General features: G+C 38.4%; 1 protein-coding gene across 1 annotated transcript in view; it reads right to left on the bottom strand.

Moving 5' to 3' along the window:
• The window catches only part of LEKR1 (leucine, glutamate and lysine rich 1), a 277,970-nt gene that overhangs the window by 156,430 nt on the left and 99,718 nt on the right, over positions 1 to 21,822 (bottom strand). The window contains exon 6 of the mRNA XM_060298487.2: positions 481 to 600. Within this exon, the coding sequence (XP_060154470.1) occupies positions 481 to 600 (120 nt within the window). The remainder of the gene's footprint in view (positions 1 to 480; positions 601 to 21,822) is intronic.

The raw sequence follows: 21,822 nt of genomic DNA on the forward strand, positions 1-21,822 counted from the left end.
CTTTAGAACATTGGGCTTTACCTTTAGTTATTATAAAGCCTTCAAAGATTATATAAAAGCAGATTTAACACCATTTATATTGGAAATTTCTAAATTTAGGAGGTCTATTACTATCCAGTTAGAAAGTTTCCCCATTCTATTCTTTTCATGTCACTGGACTGTCGGTCAGGAGATCAAGTATACCAAGAAATACTGGCCAAGAGGAAAATGAATTAGTTACTGTGCTTTCATTCTAAATGTCACTGCAAAATCAGAACAAGGCGTTTGCCTAATTTAAATGTTATTGGCAAAACTATTTAGTTGAGATAATAGTTTAAAAAAAAGTGAAGTGTTTCCATTTTTTTCAACAACACTATAATATTAAACTATATAAATATAGAAACTATATTACTAAAAGGTGTTTGAATGCTTATAAAGTTAGTATTAAATGAGTGTAAATTTTCAATACTATAATATTCAATTCTTTAAAGATAATCTTACCTGAAGATTTGTGATTGTCTTTGTTTAATTTTTAACTCATGTTGCAACTGACTCAATTCTTTCTGTACTCTCTGAAAATCATTTTGCTGACTTTTTAACTGTATGCTTGCATCTCGAATTCTAAAAATATAAACAAATAACAACTGTTATAAGCCTAAATATTTCTTCATGAGTACTTTATCAAAATTTAAATCCACTTTTTTCATTGCAGCACTATTTACAATAGCCAGGACATGGAAGCAAACTAAATGTCCATCAACAGAGGTATGGATAAAGAAGATGTGGTACATATATACAATGGAATATTACTCAGCCATAAAAAAACCAAAATAATGCCATTTGCAGCAACATGGATGGACCTAGAGACTGTCATACTGAGTGAAGTAAGTCAGACACAGAAAAGACAAATATCATATGATACTGCTTATATGTGGAATCTAAAAAAAGGGGACAAATGAACATAGTTACAAAACAGAAGTAGAATCACAGATGTATCAATAGAAAACAAACTTATGGTTACCAGCAGATAAGGAAGGGGTGGGATAAACTGGGAGATTGGGATTGACATATACACACTACTACATATAAATAGATAATTAATAAGAACCTACTGTACAGCACAGGGAGCTCTACTCAGTACTCTGTAATGGGCTATGGGAAAAAAATCTAAAAAAATGGTGGATATATGTATATGTATAACTGATTCACTTTGCTGTACACCTGAAACTAACAAAACATAGTAAATCAACTATACTCCAAAATATATATTTTTTAATTTAAAATCCATTTTTAATAAAAATAAAAGAAAACTATGGGGGGGGGGACCTTCAAGATGGTGGAGAAATAAGACGTGGAGATCACCTTCCTCATCACAATTACATCAAAAATACATCTACATGTGAAACAACTCTTACAGAACACCTACTGAATGCTGGCAGAAGACCTCAGACTTCCCAAAAGGCAAGAAAATCCCCACGTACCTAGGTAGGGCAAAAGAAAACAGAAAAAACAGAGACGAAGAATAGGGACAGGACCTGCACCTCTGGGAGGGAGCTGTAAAAGAGGAAAAGTTTCCACACACTAGGAAGCCCCTTCACTGGTAGAGAGGAGGTGGATGGGGGGAAAGCTTTGGAGCCATGGAGGAGAGCACAGCAACAGGGGTGCAGAGGGCAAAGCGGAGAGATTCCTGCACACAGGATCAGTGCTGACCAGCATTCACCAGCCTGAGACAATTTTCTGCTCACCCGCCGGGGCAGGTGGGGGCTGGGAGCTGAGGCTTGGGCTTCGGAGGTCAGATCCCAGGGAGAAGACTGGGGTTGGCTGCGTGAAGACAGCCTGAAGAGGGCTGTTGTGCTAAAACTAGCTGGGAGGGAGTCAGGGAAAAAGTCTGGACCTGCCGAAGAGGCAAGAGACCATTGTTTCAGGGTGTGTGAGGAGAGGGGATTCCTTCCATGTGTGCCCACAGGAGACAGAGCACCACCTAAGCGAGCTCCAGAGATGGGCATTAGCTGTGGCTAGCAGCTCAGAACACAGAGACAGGCATGAAATGCTAACGCTGCTGCCGCTGCCACCAAGAATCCTATGTGCAAACACAGATCACTACCCATACCCGCCCCCACAACCCCACAGGAGCCTGTGCAGCACACCACTGCCACTGTCCCCAGATCCAGGGACAACTTCCCCAGGAGAACACACAGAACACCTCAGGCTGTTGTAATGTCACGCTGGCCTCTGCCGCTGCATGCTCCCGTCGCATTCCAATTATGACTACCATCCCTCTCCCTCTCCCTGGCCTGAGACAGCAAAAGAGCCCTAATCAGCCGCTGCTTTAACCCTCTCCTGTCTGGGTGGGGAACAGACGCCTGAGGGCGACCTACACACAGAGGTGGGGCCAAAACCAAAGCTGAACCCCAGGAGCTGTGTGAACAAAGAAGAGAAAGGGAAATCTCTCCCAGCAGCCTCAGGAGCAGCAGATTACACTCCCACAATCAACTAGATGAACCTGCATCTGTGGAATCCCTGAATAGACAATGAATATTCCCAAAATTGAGGCAGTGGACTTTGGGAGCAACTGTAGACTAGGGGTTTGCTGTCTGCAACTGATTTGTTTCTGATTTTTATGTTTATCTTAGTTTAGTTTTTAGTGCTTGCTATCGTTGGTGGATTTGTTTATTGGTTTGGTTGCTCTCTTTTTTTATTATTTCTTTATTTTATAATTTTTAAAATTTTATTATTATTATTTTCTTCCCTTTTTTTTGATCCTTTTCTTCTGAGCCATGTGGCTGACAGGGTCTTGGTGCTCCAGATGGGTGTGAAGCCTGAGCCTCCGAGGTGGGAGAGCCAAGTCCAGGACATTGCACTACCAGAGAGACGCCGCAGCTCCACATAATACCAACTGGCGAGAGCTCTCCCAGAGATCTCCTTCTCAACGCTAAGACCCAGCTCCACCCAACGGCCTGCAAGCTCAAGTGCTGGATGCCCCATGCCAAACAACTAGCAAGACAGGAACACAGCCCCACCCATCAGCAGAGAGGCTGCCTAAAATCACACTAAGTTCACAGACACCCCAAAACACAAAACCAGACACAGCCTGCCCACCAGAAAGACAAGATCCAGCCCCACCCACCAGAACACAGGCACCAGGCCCCGCCACCAGGAAGCCTACACAAGCCACTGAACCAACCTCACCCACTAGGGGCAGACACCAAAAACAACGGGAGCTATGAACTTGCAGCCTGTGAAAAGGAGATCCCAAACACAGTAAGTTAAACAAAATGAGAAGACAGAGAAATATGCAGCAGATGAAGGAGTAAGGTAAAAACCCACCAGACCTAACAAATGAAGAGGAAATAGGCAGTCTACCTGAAAAAGAATTCAGAGTAATGATAGTAAAGATGATCCAAGATCTTGGAAATAGAATGGAGAAAATACAAGAAACGTTTAACAAGGACTTAGAAGAAATAAAGAGCAAACAACAATGATGAACACCACAATAAACGAAATTAAAAATTCTTTAGAGGGAATCAGAATAACTGAGGCAGAAGAACGGAAAAGTGACCTGGAAGACAAAATAGTGGAAATAACCACCGAAGAGCAGAATAAAGAATAAAGAATGAAAAGAATTGAGGGCAGTCTCAGAGACCTCTGGGACAACATTAAACATGCCAACACTCAAATTATAGGGGTCCCAGAAGAAGACCTGAGTCTGATAAAATATTTGAAGAGATTATAGTTGAAAATTTCCCTAATATGGGAAAGGAAAGAGTCAATCAAGTCCAGGAAGCAAAGAGAGTCCCACACAGGATAAATTCAAGGAGAAACACGCCAAGACACATATTAATCAAGCTATCAAAAATTAAACACAACGGAGAAACATTAAAAGTAGCAAGGGAAAAGCAACACATAAAATACAAGGGAATCCGTATAAGGTTAAGAGCTGATCTTTCAGCAGAAACTCTGCAAGCCAGAAGGGAGTGCTAGACATATTTAAAGTGATGAAAGGGAAAAACCTACAACCAAGATTACTCTAGCCAGCAAGGATCTCATTCAGATTCAACAGAGAAATTAAAACCTATACAGACAACGAGAAGTTAAGAGAATTCAGCACCACCAAACCAGCTTTACAACAAATGCTAAATGAACTTTGCTAGGCAGGAAACACAAGAGAAGGAAAAGACCTACAAAAACAAACCCAAAACAATTATGAAAATGGTAACAGGAACATACATATCGATAATTACCTTAAATGCAAATGGATTAAATGCGCCAATGAAAAGACACAGACTGGCTGAATGGATACAAAAACAAGACCCATATATATGCTGTCTACAAGAGACCCACTTCAGACCTAGGGACACATACAGACTGCAAGTGAGGGGATATTCCATGCAAATGGAAATCAAAGAAAGCTGGGGTAGCAAGTCTCATATCAGGCAAAATAGACTTTAAAATAAAATTACAAGATACAAAGAAGGACACTACATAATGATCAAGGGATCGAACCAAGAAGAAGATATAACAATTGTAAATATTTATGCACCCAACATAGGAGCACCTCAACATATATGGCAAATGCTCACAACCATAAAAGGAGAAATCAACAGTAACACAGTAATAGTAGGGGACTTTAAAACCCCACTTTACCCAATGGACAAATAATCCAAAATGAAAATAAATAAGGAAACCCAAGCTTTAAATAACACATTAGACAAGATGGACTTAATTGATATTTATGGGACATTCCATCCAAAAACAACAAAATACACTTTCTTCTCAAATGCTCATGGAACATTCTCCAGGATAGATCATGTCGTGGGTCACAAATCAAGCCTCAGTAAGTTTAAGAAACTTCAAATTGTATCAAGTACCTTTTCCAACCACAATGCTATGAGACAGGAAAAAAACTGTAAAAAATACAAACACTTGGAAGCTAAACGATACGCTACTAGATAACCAAGAGATCACTGAAGAAATCAAAAAATACCTAGAAACAAATGACCATGAAAACACAATGAGCCAAAACCTATGGGATGCAGCAAAAGCAGTTCTAAGAGGGAAGTTTATAGCAATACAATCCTACCTCAAGAAACAAGAAACATCTCAAATAACCTAACCTTACACATAAAGCAGTTAGAGAAAGAAAAACAAAAACCCCCCCAAAGTTAGCAGAAGGAAAGAAATCATAAAGATCAGGCAGAAATAAACGAAAAAGAAATGAAAAAAACAAGAGCAAAGATCAATAAAACTAAAAGTTGGTTCTTTGAGAAGATAAACAAAACTGATAAACCATTAGCCAGATTCATCAAGAAACAAGGAGAGAAGACTCAAATCAACTGAATTAGAAATGAAAAAGGAGAAGTAACAAATGACACTGAAGAAATACAAAAGATCATGAGAGATTACTACAAGCAACTACATGCCCATCAAATGGACAACCTGGAAGAAATGGACAAATTCTTAGAAAAGCACAACCTTCCAAGACTAAACCAGGAAGAAATACAAAATATGAACAACTAATCACAAGTAATGCAGTTGAAACTGTGATTAAAATTCTTCCAATAGACAAAAGCCCAGGATCAGATGGCTTCACAGGTGAATTCTCTCAAACATTTAGAGAACAGCTAACACCTATCCTTCTCAAACTCTTACAAGATATAGCAGAGGGTGGAACACTTCCAAATTCATTCTACGAGGCCACCATCACCCTGATACCAAAACCAGACAAAGATGTCACAAAAAAAGAAAACTACAGGCCAATATCACTGATGAACATAGATGCAAAAATCCTCAACAAAATACTAGAAAATAAAATCCAACAGCACGTTAAAAGCATCATACACCATGTTCAAGTGGGGTTTATCCCAGGATTGCAAGGATTCTTCAATACACACAAATCAATCAATGTGATACACCATATTAACAAACTGAAGGATAAAAACCATATGATCATCTCAATAGATGCAGAAAAAGCTTTCAACAAAATTCAACACCCATTTATGATGAAACTCTCCAGAAAGTAGTCACAGAGGGAACTTACCTCAACATAACAAAGGCCATATATGACAAACGCACAGCCAACATCGTTCTCAATGGTGAAAAACTGAAACCATTTCCTCTAAGATCAGGAACAAGACAAGGCTGCCTACTCTCACCACTGTTATTCAACATAGTTTTGGAAGTTTTAGCCACAGAAATCAGAGAATAAAAAGAAATAAAAGGAATCCAAATCAGAAAAGAAAAAGTAAAGCTGTCACTGTTTGCAGATGACATGACACTATACATAGAGAATCCTAAAGACGCTACCAGAAAATTACTAGAGCTAATAAATGAATTTGGTAAATTAGCAGGATACGAAATTAATGCACAGAAATCTCTTGCACTCCTATACACCACTGAAGAAAAATGTGAAAGAGAAATTAAGGAAACACTCCCATTTACCATTGCAACAAAAAGAACAAAATACCTAGGAATAAACCTACCTAAGGAGACAAAAGACCTGTATGCAGAAAACTATAAGACACTGATGAAAGAAATTAAAGAAGATAAAAACAGATAGTGAAATATACCATGTTCTTGGATTGGAAAATCAACATTGTGAAAATGACTATACTACCCAAGCAATCTACAGATTCTATGCAATCCCTATCAAACTACTGATGGCAGTTTTCACAGAACTAGAACAAAAAATTTCACAATTTGTATGGAAACACAAAAGACCCTGAATAGCCAAAGGAAACTTGAGAAAGAAAAATGGAGCTGGAGGAATCAGGCTCTCTGACTTCAGACTATACTACAAAGCTACAGTAATCAAGACAGTATGGTACTAGCACAAAAACAGAAATATAGATCAATGGAACAGGATAGAAAGTCCAGACACCTATGTCCAGACACCACACACCTATGGTCACCTTATCTTTGATAAAAGAGGCAAGAATATACAACGGAGAAAAGACAACCTCTTCAATAAGTGGCACTGGGAAAACTGGACAGCTACAAGTAAAAGAATGAAATTAGAACACTTCCTAACACCAAACACAAAAAATAAACTCAAAATGAATTAAAGTCCTAAATGTAAGGCCAGACACTATAAAAGTCTTAGAGGAAAACATAGGCAGAACACTCTATGACATAAATTACAGCAAGATCTTTTCTGACCCACCTCTTAGAGAAATGGAAATAAAAACAAAAATAAACAAATGGGACCTAATGAAACTTAAAAGCTTTTGCACAGCAAAGGAAACCATAAAGAAGAGGAAAAGATTACCCTTCAGAATGGGAGAAAATATTTGCAAAGGATTAATCTCCAAAATATACAAGCAGCTCATGCAGCTCAGTACCAAAATCAAACAACCCAATCCAAAAATGGGCAGAAGACCTAAATAGACATTTCTCCAAAGAAGATATACAGATTGCCAACAAGCACATGAAAGGATGCTCAACATCACTAATCATTAGAGAAATGCAAATCAAAAACACAATGAGGCCATCCTCACACCAGTCAGGATGGTCATCATCAAAAAATCTAGAAACAATAAATGCTGGAGAGGGTGTGGAGAAAAGGGAACCCTCTTGCACTGTTGGTGGGAATGTAAATTGATACAGCCACTATGGAGAAGAGTATGGTGTTTCCTTAAAAAACTAAAAACAGAGCTACCATACGACCCAGCAATACCATCACTGGGCATATACCCTGAGAAAACCATAAACCGAAAAAGAGACATCTACCACAGTGTTCATTGCAGCACTATTTACAATAGCCAGGACATGGAAGCAACCTAAGTGTCCATCTACAGATGAATGGATAAAGATGTGGCACATATATACAATGGAATATTACTCAGCCATAAAAAGAAATGAAATTGAGTTATTTGTACTGAGTTGGATGGACCTAGAGTCTGTCATACAGAGTGAAGTAAGTCAGAAAGAGAACAACAAATACCATATGCTAACACATAAATATGAAATCTTAAAAAAAAAATGGTTCTGATGAACCTAGGGGCAGGACAGTAATAAAGACGCAGACATACAGAATGGACTTGAGGACACGGGGAGGGGGAAGGGTAAGTTGGGACGAAGTGAGAGAGTAACACTGACATATATACATTACGAAATGTAAAACAGATAGCTAGTGGGAAGCAGCTACACAACACAGGGAGATCAGCTGGGTGCTTTGTGACCACCTAGAGGGGTGGGATAGGGAGGGTGGGAAGGAGGTGCAAGAGGGAGGGGATATAGGGATATATGTATACATATAGCTGATTCACTTTGTTATACAGCAGAAACTAACACAACACTGTTAAGCAACTATACTCCAATAAAGATGTTAAAAAAAAAGAAAAAAAAAAAAAACTATGCTTCTCTTATATGCTAAATGAATGTACAGAGAAAGTATAGAGAGACACATACCAATTGGCCATTTTTCCTGGGGAGGAGAGTGGAATTCTCAGGCAAGGAATAGGCAACAAATATTGAAGGGAAGCATAACTTTATATCTTTTGTGTTGTTTGAATTTTTGCAATGAACGTGTATTTTTACTTGTAATACTAATTAAAATGTACCTGAACAAATAATTTAACTTTTATCAAAGTAATACATGTACATAACTTAAAATGTCAAATATTTCTAAAAGAGTTATAAGAAAAAATAGTAATCATTTGATTTTACCCCAATTCTCACTGCCCTAAATAACTTCCAACTTTTTTTCTTCTAGTATTTAACTCTGTATTATTAAATAACATGCTTATACTGTTATTTCTTAAATTTCATTTTAGATATTGTCTAGTGAATAAATCAGTTAAATCTGGTTCTGCTACTTAATATAACTGAGATCTGAATATGATGACTTAAATATACAAAGGTATCAATATATTATCTTACATAAAACAAATGTATTGTTAGCCAGTCCAATGCTGATATGATAGCTTTAGAGTGTCATCAGGGCCCCAGGATCCTTCCAGCTCTGTGGTCTACTATCTTTGGTGTGTGTCCATTATTCTCATGGTCTATGATAATGGCAGAAATGCCAACTATCACTTTCCCATTCCAGACCATCAGCAGTAGAAGACGCCTCTGTCCCTTTCAAGGATATTTCCTGGAAGTACCACAGTATACTTCTGCTGAACCTAGACACCTGGCTGTACCTAGCTGCAAGTTAAGCTGAGAAATGTAGTCTTTTAACTGGAAAGATTACCCCCCATATATATCCATAGTTCTATTTCTAAGGAAGAAAGAAGAATGTACGTTGGGATAAGTACCTTGCAGTCTCTAACTCAATTGCAATAAGAATTAACCCTCCTATACATATCTACACACCTATACAGACACACACACACACATGCACACACATGCACACACACAGAGCCTTCCTCCCCTCATCCTCCCAATATAGTTAAATCACTCTTTTTATCCAGTGTTGATATTATTCTTCACTATGGGCTACATGTTATGCCATGATCACATTTCTTTTTTTGTACAACTTTTTGTTGCCCCTGGATTAAAAAACATCTCCTTTTCTTCCTTCTTAGTTTTTTGTGTGCCTATCACTTCTGAATCTTACAGAGGTGTAATCCTCCTCTCTCGATACCTTCAGCACAGCAAATAATCCTTCCATATCATTTCTTTTCCAGAGGCAGCCTTCCTAGAGCTCTCCACTCCCCTGTTCTAGTCTCATTATGCTCTGGTTTGACTATACAACTGTCATTCTGGGACTTCCCTTCCTAATTATTTCAGCTTGCTTTCATGTCAGATCTTCTGTATCCTGGTTCTAAAGTCTTCCTCCTCCTTGGTTTACTCCTTTTGGTGGAGTAAATCCTCCAAGAGCTTTTTGTGCACAAGAGGTAAATCTGAGACCTTGATAATCTGAAAATATCTTTATTTGATCTCAGACTGAATAGTTTGGCTGGATGTAGAATCATAGATGAGGAAAGTAATCTTCATCAGAAAATTAGGGCTTTGTTCTGCTGTTTCCTAACTCTTAATGTTGCTTCTGAGAAGCCCAATGACATTCTAATTCCTACTGCTTTGTGTGATACATGGTAGGTGCTCTCCACCCTGTCTCCACCCCAGTTCAGAAGGTTTAAAAGTTTCTCTTTTCACTTTGTATTCTTAAATTTGATCACAATATATCTTCATGTTAGTCTTTTGTCATTCTCTGTACTGGGCGCATGGTGAATACTTCCTTTGGAAATGGATGTCTTTGAATTCCAGGAATTTTTCCCTAGGAAAAGGAGAAAGATTCCTTCCCCTCCATTTTCTCTATTTTATTTCTGGAGCATCTTTCTATTTTTTTGAATGTGGGGCTTCCCAGAGAGATCTAATTTTCTTACCCTTTCTTTGCCATCTTACCACTTTTGACATTTTGTTCTACTTTCATTATCTTCCATCCTGCCTATGAAATTTTTAATTTCTGCTATCGTATTTTAATTACCAAGAATTCTTATTCTCCAAAAGGTCCTCTTTTTACTGTACCTGGTTTTTGTTTCATTGATACCATTTATTCTGTTTATTTTTTTGAGGTTATCAATTATAATGTGTTTTTAAAGTTTTCTTCAGCTCACTGCATTGCTTCTGTTTCCTTTGGGTTTGTTTTTTTCTCTCTTTACTTTCTGTCTTTCACATTTGAGGCATCTCTCAAAAGTCTGGAGATCCTTTATTGTCTATTCATATTTAAGATTGAGGCACTTAAAAGGATATTTGGTCCAGTTTCTACAAGTTAATGATGACAAAGGGAGAAAAGGGGGGAGAGAATTTTCAAGATAAAAGAGAAGAAAAGTGACAGTCAAATGGGATACATAGACCTTGTACAGAATCAGATTCAAACAAATAAACTGTAAAAAAATATACTTCTTTTTTAAGAAGTGAGGAAATTTGATTATGGACTGGGAATTAGATAATACTGAGGAACTGTTACTAATTTGGGGCTAATAATACTGTTGTTATATAAGAAAATGGCACGTCAAACTGAAGTAGGGACTTCCCTGGTGGCACAGCGATTAAGAATCCACCTGCCAATGTAGGGGACATGGGTTCAAGCCCTGGTCTGGGAAGATCCCACATGCCATGGAGCAACTAAGCCTGTGTGCCACAACTACTGAGCCTGTGCTCAAGAGCCTGCGAACACAACTACTGAGCCTGCGAGCCACCAGTACTGAAGTCTACGCGCCTAGAGCCTGTGCTCTGCAACAAAGAGAAGACACCACAATGAGAAGCCCGCGCACCACAATGAAGAGTAGCCCCCATTCTGACAACTAGAGAAAGCCCATGAGCAGCAACAAAGACCCAATGCAGCCAAAAATAAATAAATACATTTATTTTTTTAAAAAAAACAAACTGAAGTAAACAGGGATGAAAACAGTATGGAGTCTTGGATCTGCCTTGAATTACTTCAGCAAACAAGAATAGGAACAGATGAAACACATATAACAAAATCTTCGTTATTTTTGAATCCGTGTTAATGGGTATTTATTATACTATGTTCTCTTTAGAAAAATGAATGGGGCTTCCCTGGTGGCACAGTGGTTGGGAATCCGCTTGCTGATGCAGGGGACATGGGTTCATGCCCTGGTCCAGGAAGATCCCACATGCTGCAGTGCGGCTGGGCCCGTGAGCCATGGCCACTGAGCCTGCGCGTCCGGAGCCTGTACTCCACAACGGGAGAGGCCACAACAGTGAGAGGCCCACAACCCGCAAAAAAAAAAAAAGAATGAATGAGAGAAATGGAAATAAAAACAAAAATAAACAAATGGGACCTAATGAAACTTCAAAGCTTTTGCACAGCAAAGGAAACCATAAACAAGACCAAAAGACAACCCTCAGAATGGGAGAAAATATTTGCAAATGAAGCAACTGACAAAGGATTAATCTCCAAAATTTACAAGCAGCTCATGCAGCTCAATAACAAAAAAACAAACAACCCAATCCAAAAATGGGCAGAAGACCTAAACAGACATTTCTCCAAAGAAGAACACATGAAAGAACACATGCCAACAAACACATGAAAGAATGCTCAACTTCATTAATCATTAGAGAAATGCAAATCAAAACTACAATGAGATATCATCTCACACCAGTCAGAATGGCCATCATCAAAAAATCTAGAAACAATAAATGCTGGAGAGGGTGTGGAGAAAAGGGAACCCTCTTGCACTGTTGGTGGGAATGTAAATTGATACAGCCACTGTGGAGAACAATATGGAGTTTCCTTAAAAAACTACAAATAGAACTACCATATGACCCAGCAATCCCACTACTGAGTATATACCCTGAGAAAACCATAATTCAAAAAGAGTCATGTACCAAAATGTTCATTGCAGCTCTATTTACAATAGCCCGGAGATGGAAACAACCTAAGTGCCCATCATCGGATGAATGGATAAAGAAGATGTGGCACATATATACAATGGAATATTACTCAGCCATAAAAAGAAACGACATTGAGCTATTTGTAATGAGGTGGATAGACCTAGAGTCTGTCATACAGAGTGAAGTAAGTCAGAAAGAGAAAAACAAATACCGTATGCTAACACATATGTATGGAATTTAAGAAAAAAAAATGTCATGAAGAACCTAGGGGTAAGACAGGAATAAAGACACAGACCTACTAGAGAACGGACTTGAGGATATGGGGAGGGGGAAGGGTGAGCTGTGACAGGGCGAGAGAGAGGCATGGACTAACAAACGTACACTAACAAACGTAAGGTAGATAGCTAGTGGGAAGTAGCCGCATGGCACAGGGATATCGGCTTGGTGCTTTGTGACTGCCTGGAGGGGTGGGATAGGGAGGGTGGGAGGGAGGTAGACGCAAGAGGGAAGAGATATGGGAACATATGTATATGTATAACTGATTCACTTTGTTATAAAGCAATTAACCCCAATAAAGATATTTAAAAAAAAAAAAGAATGAATGAGGCACTGAAATGCTGTCTGTAAGCTTGTGTGTGTATGTGTGTGTGTGTGTGTGTGTGTGTGTGTATGTGTGTACAGTAGTTGTTAAATGATGGGCTTCACTGTGGGGAAATCAGGTGAGGAACTAGCTGTTTTGATAGTACCTATGCCATCTGACCGAGTCAGGGAAGGGTAATTATCAGCCTTTGGGAAGGTATACTGGGAAGAAGTTCTGAAAAGCCTAAATGCACCTTTAAAATATTTTTCATGAATCGTACTATTTCCATTCCCACTTTGTACCCTGAAAGTATTTCTCTAAGCATACTAAGAGGAAAAAAATCAGCTGAATTTGTTTTCAGGAGTCACATCTTAAAAAAATAATTTAACAGAGGAACGTAGAAAAAAGGTTAAGAAAATATATACCGGACAGATGCTTTAAAACGATAAAAGATATATATTAATGTTAATAACTAGCAAGACACTAAATGGAACAACACTTTTTTATTTTGATAAAAAGCCCAATTTACCACGAAAAATACGAATTATGAGCCTTTGTATACCCAAAACATAGCCTCAAATTATATAAAGGAAAAATCTGTTAAAAATCCAATAAGAACAAATTAATAATCATAATAAAAGGTATTAACACATTTGTCACAGAAATGGTCACAATGACATGAAAAATAGGTAAAGATATTGAGGATCTGAATAACATAATTAACAAGCTTAATGTATGGCCATAATCGGAACTTATATCTAATAATCATTTCTTCCAAACACATGGTATAACCACAAAAATTGACCACGTAATCAGCCACAACTGACATTTTAATATATTCATAAAAAGAAAAAAAATTACACCCACATTCATTGTCCACAATAAAATCACATGAAAATCGACAACAAACGGTAGTCAAAAACCACATACATGGAAACTTCAACATACATCTGATAAACCTTGGGCCAAAGAGGAAATAGAAGTCGAGTTATAAACTATTTAGAAATAAATGACAATGGAAGCACTATTTATCAAAGTATTTAGAAGAAAATTTATAGCTTTAAATATTTACTTTAGAAAAAACAATGAATGTGTACTCTGAATGTCACAATCCAGGAGAAAAGCATAAATGACAAAAAACAATGAATGTTCAGAAGCAAGGCAACCCCAGTAGCAATGAGCACACCCAAAGCCAATATCTTGGTTTCTAAATACTATTCTCCAGTAAAAGACATCAGAAGATCTTAGAGAACTGGTTGATTCCAGGGGTGGGGCAGGAAAAATTTAAGTTGAGCCTAGAACATTTTATGATGCCAGAAAGTAAGGAAGAGTTCAAAGGAAGACAGAGGCATGTTGAAAGGGCACAGGTGCCACCTCAAAGAGCTCCTAATGGCTAAACTGGAACAACTGAGCAACAAAATAAATAACTGTAGTACTGGATTATAACCCACAAAATAAAAGTGAATGAGTCCATACTGACATTAACAAATAACTGAATAGTTAAACAAATGGGAGAGAAGGAACAGCTGTTCCTTACGGAGAAATTCCAGTTAATAAACATAGAAGGAATGAGAAAAAATAAATTGTTAGAAGAGTGCAGTAATAACTGTTGCAAGCAAAATCTATGCTAAAAGTAGGTGAAAGTTTGAGGAGAAACAGAGTATTTGAATATTCTCAAAGTTTCTACCCCAAGATACTTATTAATTGTAAAGGGAAAAATAATAATTTTACAGTGGAGGAACCTGGCATACATCACCTTAGCCAAGTGATCAACATTTAACATGATCTGTATTAAGACATATTGACATCACATACACTCTGACATGATACACTGAGAAGGGCATATCACTTCTGTGGTATTCTTGCCAAAAATGAACAATCTCTATTAAATTATGCGTAAACATCAGACAAACCCAAATTGAGGGGATTCTACAAAATAACTGACCAGTTCTCTTCAAAAACCTCGAGTCATGAAAGACAAAGAAAGATTGAGGAACTGTCACAGATCAAAGGAGACTAAAAAGATATGAGGTCTAAATGCAATCAGTGATCCCAGATTGAATCCTAGAGTGGGAAAAAAAAACATTTCAGTGAAAAAACTGATAAAATCAAATAAAGTTTGTAGGTTAGTTAATAGTATTATACCAATGTTAATTTCTTAGTTTTTATAATTGTACCATAGTTATGAAAGTTGTTAGCATTAGGGGAAGCTGTGTATATGGGAACTCTCCGTACTATTTTTGCAACTTTCTATAAATCTAAAATTATTTCAAAATAAAAAGTTAAAAAAATCACTTGTACATATTTAATGAATAATTTGTACATGTCAAATGTATCTGTTATAAACTATGGTGTAAAAAGGTAGGTATACTTTAAATTTTGGAAGTTATGCATTTTTATATAGCAAAAATAAAAGAAAACACCTTCACGGTCAATATTAGAGAAACATTAAGTAACCTATATTCCTATGGAATACCATATATATATATATATTAAAAAAAAAAAAGAATGAAGTAGATCTCTATGTCCTGACATGGAAAGAATACTAAGACTTAACAAGAAGAAAAAAGAAAAGCAAGTTGTACTTTACAGATCAACAAGAGTTTTCAAACACTCCTACTGGGAATGTAAATTAACATAGCTACGTTGAATAAATAGTAGGATCTACTAAGCCTGGCCATGTGCATAATGCCATGACCCAGAATTTCCACACCTGGTACATACCCAACAGAAAAATGTACTCAAGTATGTACCAAAGACATGCACACAAATGTTCATGGCAGCACTGATTTTAATAGCCCCAAAATGGAAACAGCCAAATGCTTACCCACAGTAGAATATTCATACCATTGAAAACTGAACAGCAATAAGAGTGAACGAACAGCAGCTACCCATAGCAAGATGAATGCTTCTTGCAAACATAAGGCTAAGTGAAGTAAACCAGACAAGAGAATACACACCATATGATTCCATTCACATAAAGTTCAAAAATAGGCAAAATTAATCTATGGTGTTATAATTCAAGATAGTAATTTCCTTTGGGTGGGTGACAGTAAGATAAGTACAAGAGAGCTTCTAGGGGTATGTATCTTCAGTTTCATGATCCGGATGCTGATTACATGGGAAATTCACTTTGTGAAATTTAATTTAGTTGTACATGTCTTATTTGTGCATTTTTCTCTTATATATGTTATACTTCAATAAAAATTTAGAAAAATAAAAAATTAAATAAAGTAGAATTAAAAGAATCACCTAGACAGTCTCATTACGTGTAAGTACATCTAAGGTTGATAAATAGGGAAAAAAGTCCAGAAATATTAGAAGGATTTTAACCTTATATAGTACATTGCGGGGTTAAATGAAATTTGTATTAAACATTCCTTAATAAAACATGAGGAATACAGCCCATCTTTTGTGATAATTGTAAATGGAAGGAGGAGGCAAGATGGCAGAATAGGAGGATGCAGAATTTGTCACCCCTCAGAAGTATATCAAGAATACATCCATAAATGGAACACTTCTCACAGAGCACCTGCTGAACATTAGGGGAAGACTTCAGACACCTAAAAGGACAAGAAAAATCCCCTCACAACTCGGTAGGACAAAAGAAAGAAGAAGAAAAAGAAAAGAGGAATCAAAAAAGGGACCAGCAACCCTGGTGGGAAGCTGAAGGTGAGGGGAGGTCCCCGCACTCAGAAAATCCCTCACGGTGGGGAAATCAGCTGGGACGGAAGGAGACCTTCAGGAGATCAAAGGAGAATGCAGCGGACGGCCTGTGGAAGGCAGGACAAAGCAAGAACTGCGTGCATAGTCTGCGCTGCAGCTCTGCACATCCCAGCCTGAGTCATGAGTCGCCTGTTGCTGAGGGGGGCTGGGTGCTGGAAAGTGGGGTTTGGAGCCCAGACGCAGGTAGGGGACAGCTGTTGGCTGTATAAAGATAGCCTGAAGTGACAGGAATAAGGGACTGCACAACCGGGAAAGTTTGTGGAAAAAAGCCCAGAACACCATAGAAGCAAGGCATCATTGTTGAGTGGTGCCCAAGGGGCGGAGCCACTATTACAACTCCTTTCCCCACCCGCCAGCTTCTTCGGCCTCCATGGAAACTGGAAAGGGCTCCCATCTGAGCAGTTCGCCTGTCCCTCAAGCCAAGGCCTCCTCCACCCGCATAGGCTCTGGGGTCCTGAGTGCCCCTGCATGAGATGGAAATCTGCCAATGCTGGTGGGGGCTGAGTACTAAAGTGAGGGGTTAAGAGAGAGGATCTGGGGAGACGAATGCTGTTGGCTGTGTGAATTCAACAGAGGGGATGGGAGTGAGGGGCTCCATGGCTGGGAATGCCCCTAGAGGAAGCGTGATCTGCCAAGGAAAGAGGCACCATTGTTGAGAGGTGTGCAAGGGATGGGGATGCCACTGCCCCCCCCACACACCAGCTCTTGCCTCCGTGGGCACTGGGAGGGACTCCCACCAGACCGAGCATGCCACAGTCTGTTGCAACTGCCTGCTGGTCCCTGCCACCACAGGCAACTTGCACACACCCCAGGTGTGGCTGCTGTACCCCTCCCTAGGTGGAAGGAGTAAGTGTGCCCTAATCAGCCACTGCTTTCTCTCCCTCTCACCTGGGCAGGGAACAGATGCCTGAGAGTGATGCACATGCAGAGATGGGGCCAAAGCCAAAGCTGAGCCTCAGGGGCAGGGAGACTAAGAAACAGGAGTGGAAATCTTTCCGTGAAGGTGCACAAGCTGCAGATTAAATCCCTGAGATCGACTTGGTAAATTCTGCGTCTGAGGAATACCTGAATAGACAATGAGTGTTCCCACAATTGAAACTGGTCTAGCCTTAGCAGCAGTGGACTTTGGGGACAAGTACATGTGGGAGTTGGGGCAGGGCATTGTCTGAGCTGGTCCCACAGTGCCCAGAGCCAATCCCCACCTCCCCAGGAGGCCCTCCAATACCTCCAGGTAGGTCTTTGGACTCTGATGGCCAGAAGGGAGTAGCAGGACATATTTAAAGTGATGAAAGGGAAAAACCTACAACTAAGATTACTCTACCCAGCAAGGATCTCATTCAGATTCGAAGGAGAAATCAAAAGCTTTACAGAGAAGCAAAACTAAGAGAATTCAGCACCACCAAACCAGCATTACAACAAATGCTAAAGGAACTTCTCTAGGCGGGAAACACAAGAGAAGGAAAAGACCTACAAAAAATACCCCAAAACAATTAAGAAAATGATAATAGGAAAATACATATCAATAATTACCTTAAAGGCAAATGGATTAAGTGCTCCAACCAAAAGAGAGAAACTGGCTGAATGGATACAAAAACAAGACCCATATATATGCTGTCTATAAGAGACCCACTTCAGACCTAGGGACACATACAGACTGCAAGTGAGGGGATGGAAAAAGATATTCCATGCAAATGGAAATCAAAAGAAAGCTGGAGTAGCAATTCTCATATCAGACAAAATAGACTTTAAAATAAAGACTATTTCAAGAGACAAGGAGGGACACTACATAATGATCAAGGGATCAATCCAAGAAGATATAACAATTGTAAATATTTATGCACCCAAGATAGGAGCACCTCAATACATAAGCCAAGTGCTAACAGCCATAAAAAGGGAAATTAACAGTAACACAATAATGGTGGGGGACTTTAACACCCCACCTACACCAATGGACAGATCATCCAGACAGAAAATAAATAAGGAAACCCAAGATTTAAATGACACATTAGATCAGACAATTAATATGTATAGGACATTCCATCTGAAAGCAACAGAAAATACTTTCTTCTCAAGTGCACGTCGAACATTTTCCAAGGCAGATCACATCTTGGTTCACAAAACAAGCCTCAGTAAATTTAAGGAAATTGAAATCATATCAAGCATCTTTTCTGACCACAACGCTATGAGATTACAAATCGATTACAGAAAAAAAACTGTAAAAAAAACATACGGAGGCTAAACAATATGCTACTAAATAACCAGGAGATCACTAAAGAAATCAAAAAATACCTAGAAACAAATAACAATGAAAACATGATGACCCAAGAACTATGGGATGCAGCAAAGGCAGTTCTAAGAGGGATGTTTATAGCAAAACAATCTTACCTCAAGAAACAAGAAATATCTCAAATAAACAACATAACCTTACACCTAAAGCAACTACAGAAAGAAGAATGAACAAAACCCAAAACTAGTAGAAGGAAAGAAATCATAAAAATCAGAGGAGAAATAAATGAAATAGAAATGAAGAAAACAATAGCAAAGATCAATACAACTAAAAGTTGGATCTTTGAAAAGATAAAATTGATAAACCTTTAGACAGACTCATCAAGAAAAAAAGGGAGAGGACTCAAATAGATAAAATAGAAATCAAAAAGAAGTTACAACTGACACTGCAGAAATACAAAGGATCGTAAGAGACTACTACAAGCACCTATATGCCAATAAAATGGAAAACCTGGAAGAAATGGACAAATTCTTAGGAAAGTACAACCTGCCAAGACTGAACCAGGAAGAAATAGAAAATATGAACAGACCAATCACAAGTAATGAAATTGAACCTATGATTTAAAATCTTCCAACAAACAAAAGCCCAGGACCAGATGGCTTCACAGGCAAATTCTATCAAACATTTAGAGAAGAACTAACACCTATCCTTCTCAAACTCTTCCAAAAAATTGCAGCGGGGTACTTCCCTGGTGGTGCAGAGGTTAAGAATCTGCCTGCCAATGCAGGGGACACGGGTTCGATCCCATATACCCCAGAGCAACTAAGCCCGTGTGCCACAACTACTGAGCCTGTGCTCTAGAGCCCACAGGCCACAACTACTGAGCCTGTGTGCCACAACTACTGAAGCCCGTGCACCTAGAGCCTCTGCTCTACAACAAGAGAAGACACAGCAATGAGAAGCCCATGCACCACAATGAAGAGAAGCCCCACTCACTGCAACTAGAGAAAGCCCGTGTGCGCAGCAATGAAGACACAACACACCCAAAAATAAATAAATAAATTTATTAAAAAAAAACCCACTATACTCTTTAAAAAAAAAAAAAAATTGCAGTGGGAGGAACACTCTCAAACTCATTCTACAAGGCCACCATCACCCTGATACCAAAACCAGACAAACATACCACAAGAAAAGAAACTTACAGGCCAATACAACTGATGAACATAGATGCAAAAATACTCAACAAAATACTAGCAAACCAAATCCAACAAAACATTAAAAGGATCATACACCATGATCAAGTGGGATTTATCCCAGAGATGCAAGGTTTCTTCAATATATGCAAATCAATCAATGTGATACACCATATTAACAAACTGAAGAATAAAACCCATACAATCATCTCAATAGATACAGAAAAAGCTTTTAACAAAATTCAACACCAATTTATGATAAAAACTCTCCAGAAAGTGGGCATAGAGGGAACCTACTTCAACATAATAAAGCCTATATATGACAAACCCACAGCAAACATTATTCTCAATGGTGAAAAACTGAAAGCACTTCCTCTAAGATCAGGAACAAGACAAGGGTGTCCACTCTCGCCACTATTATTCAACATGGTTTTGGAAGTCCTAGCCATGGCAATCAGAGAAGAAAAAGAAATAAAAGGAATCCAAATCAGAACAGAAGTAAAACTGTCACTGTTTGCAGATGACATACTATACATAGAAAATACTAAAGATGCCACCAGAAAACTACTAGAGCTAATCAATGAATTTAGTAAAGCCACAGGATACAAAATTAATACACGGAAATCTCTTGCATTCCTATACACTAACAACAAAAGATCAGAAAAAGAAATCAAGGAAACAATCCCTTTTACTGTTGCAACAGAAAGAATAAAATGTTTAGGAATAAACATACCTAAGGAGACGACAGAACTGTACGCAGAAAACTATAAGATAATGATGTAAGGAATAAAAGATGACACAAACAGATGGAGAGATATACCATGTTCTTGGATTGGAAGAATCAGTATTGTGAAAGTGACTATACTACTCAAAGCAATCTACAGATTCAATGCAATCCCTATCAAATTACCAATGGCATTTTTCACAGAATTAGAACAAAAAATTTTACAACTTCTATGGAAACAGAAAAGACCATGCATAGCCAAAGCAATCTTGAGAAAGAAAAACAGAGCTAGAGGAATCAGGCTCCCCAACTTCAGACTATACTACAAAGCTACAGTAATCAAGACAGTATGGTACTAGCACAAAAACAGAAATATAGATCAATGGAACAGGATAGAAAGTCCAGATATAAACCCATGCACCTATGGACCCCTAATCTATGACAAAGGAGGCAAGCATATACAATGCAGAAAAGACAGTCTCTTCAATAAGTGGTGCTGGAAAAACTGGACAGCTACATGTAAAAGAATGAAATTAGAACACTCCCTAACACCATACACAAAAATAAACTAAAAATGGATTAGACACCTAAATGTAAGTTCAGACACTATAAAACTCTTAGAGGAAAACACAGGCAGAATACTCTTATGACATAAATCACAGCAAGATCTTTTTTGACCCATCTCCTAGAGTAATGATAATAAAAACAAAAATAAACAAAGGGAACCTAACTAAATGTAAAAGCTTTTACACAGCAAAGGAAACCATAAACAAGATGAAAAGACAACCCTCAGAATGGGAGAAAGTATTTGCAAATGAAGCAACTGACAAAAGATTAATCTCCAAAATATACAAACAGCTCATGCAGCTCAATATCAAAAAACCAAACAACGCAATCAAAAAATGGGTGGAAGACCTAAATAGACATTTCTCCAAAGAAGATATACAGATTGCCAACAAACACATGCAAGGATGCTCAACATCACTAATCATTAGAGAAATGCAAATCAAAACTACAATGAGGGGACTTCCCTGGTGGTCCAGTGGTGAAGAATCCACCTTCCAATGCAGGGGACACCGGTTTGATCCCTCGT

Source organism: Globicephala melas, chromosome 4 (genome assembly GCF_963455315.2).
Source record: "Globicephala melas chromosome 4, mGloMel1.2, whole genome shotgun sequence".
Taxonomy (NCBI): Eukaryota; Metazoa; Chordata; class Mammalia; order Artiodactyla; family Delphinidae; genus Globicephala; species Globicephala melas.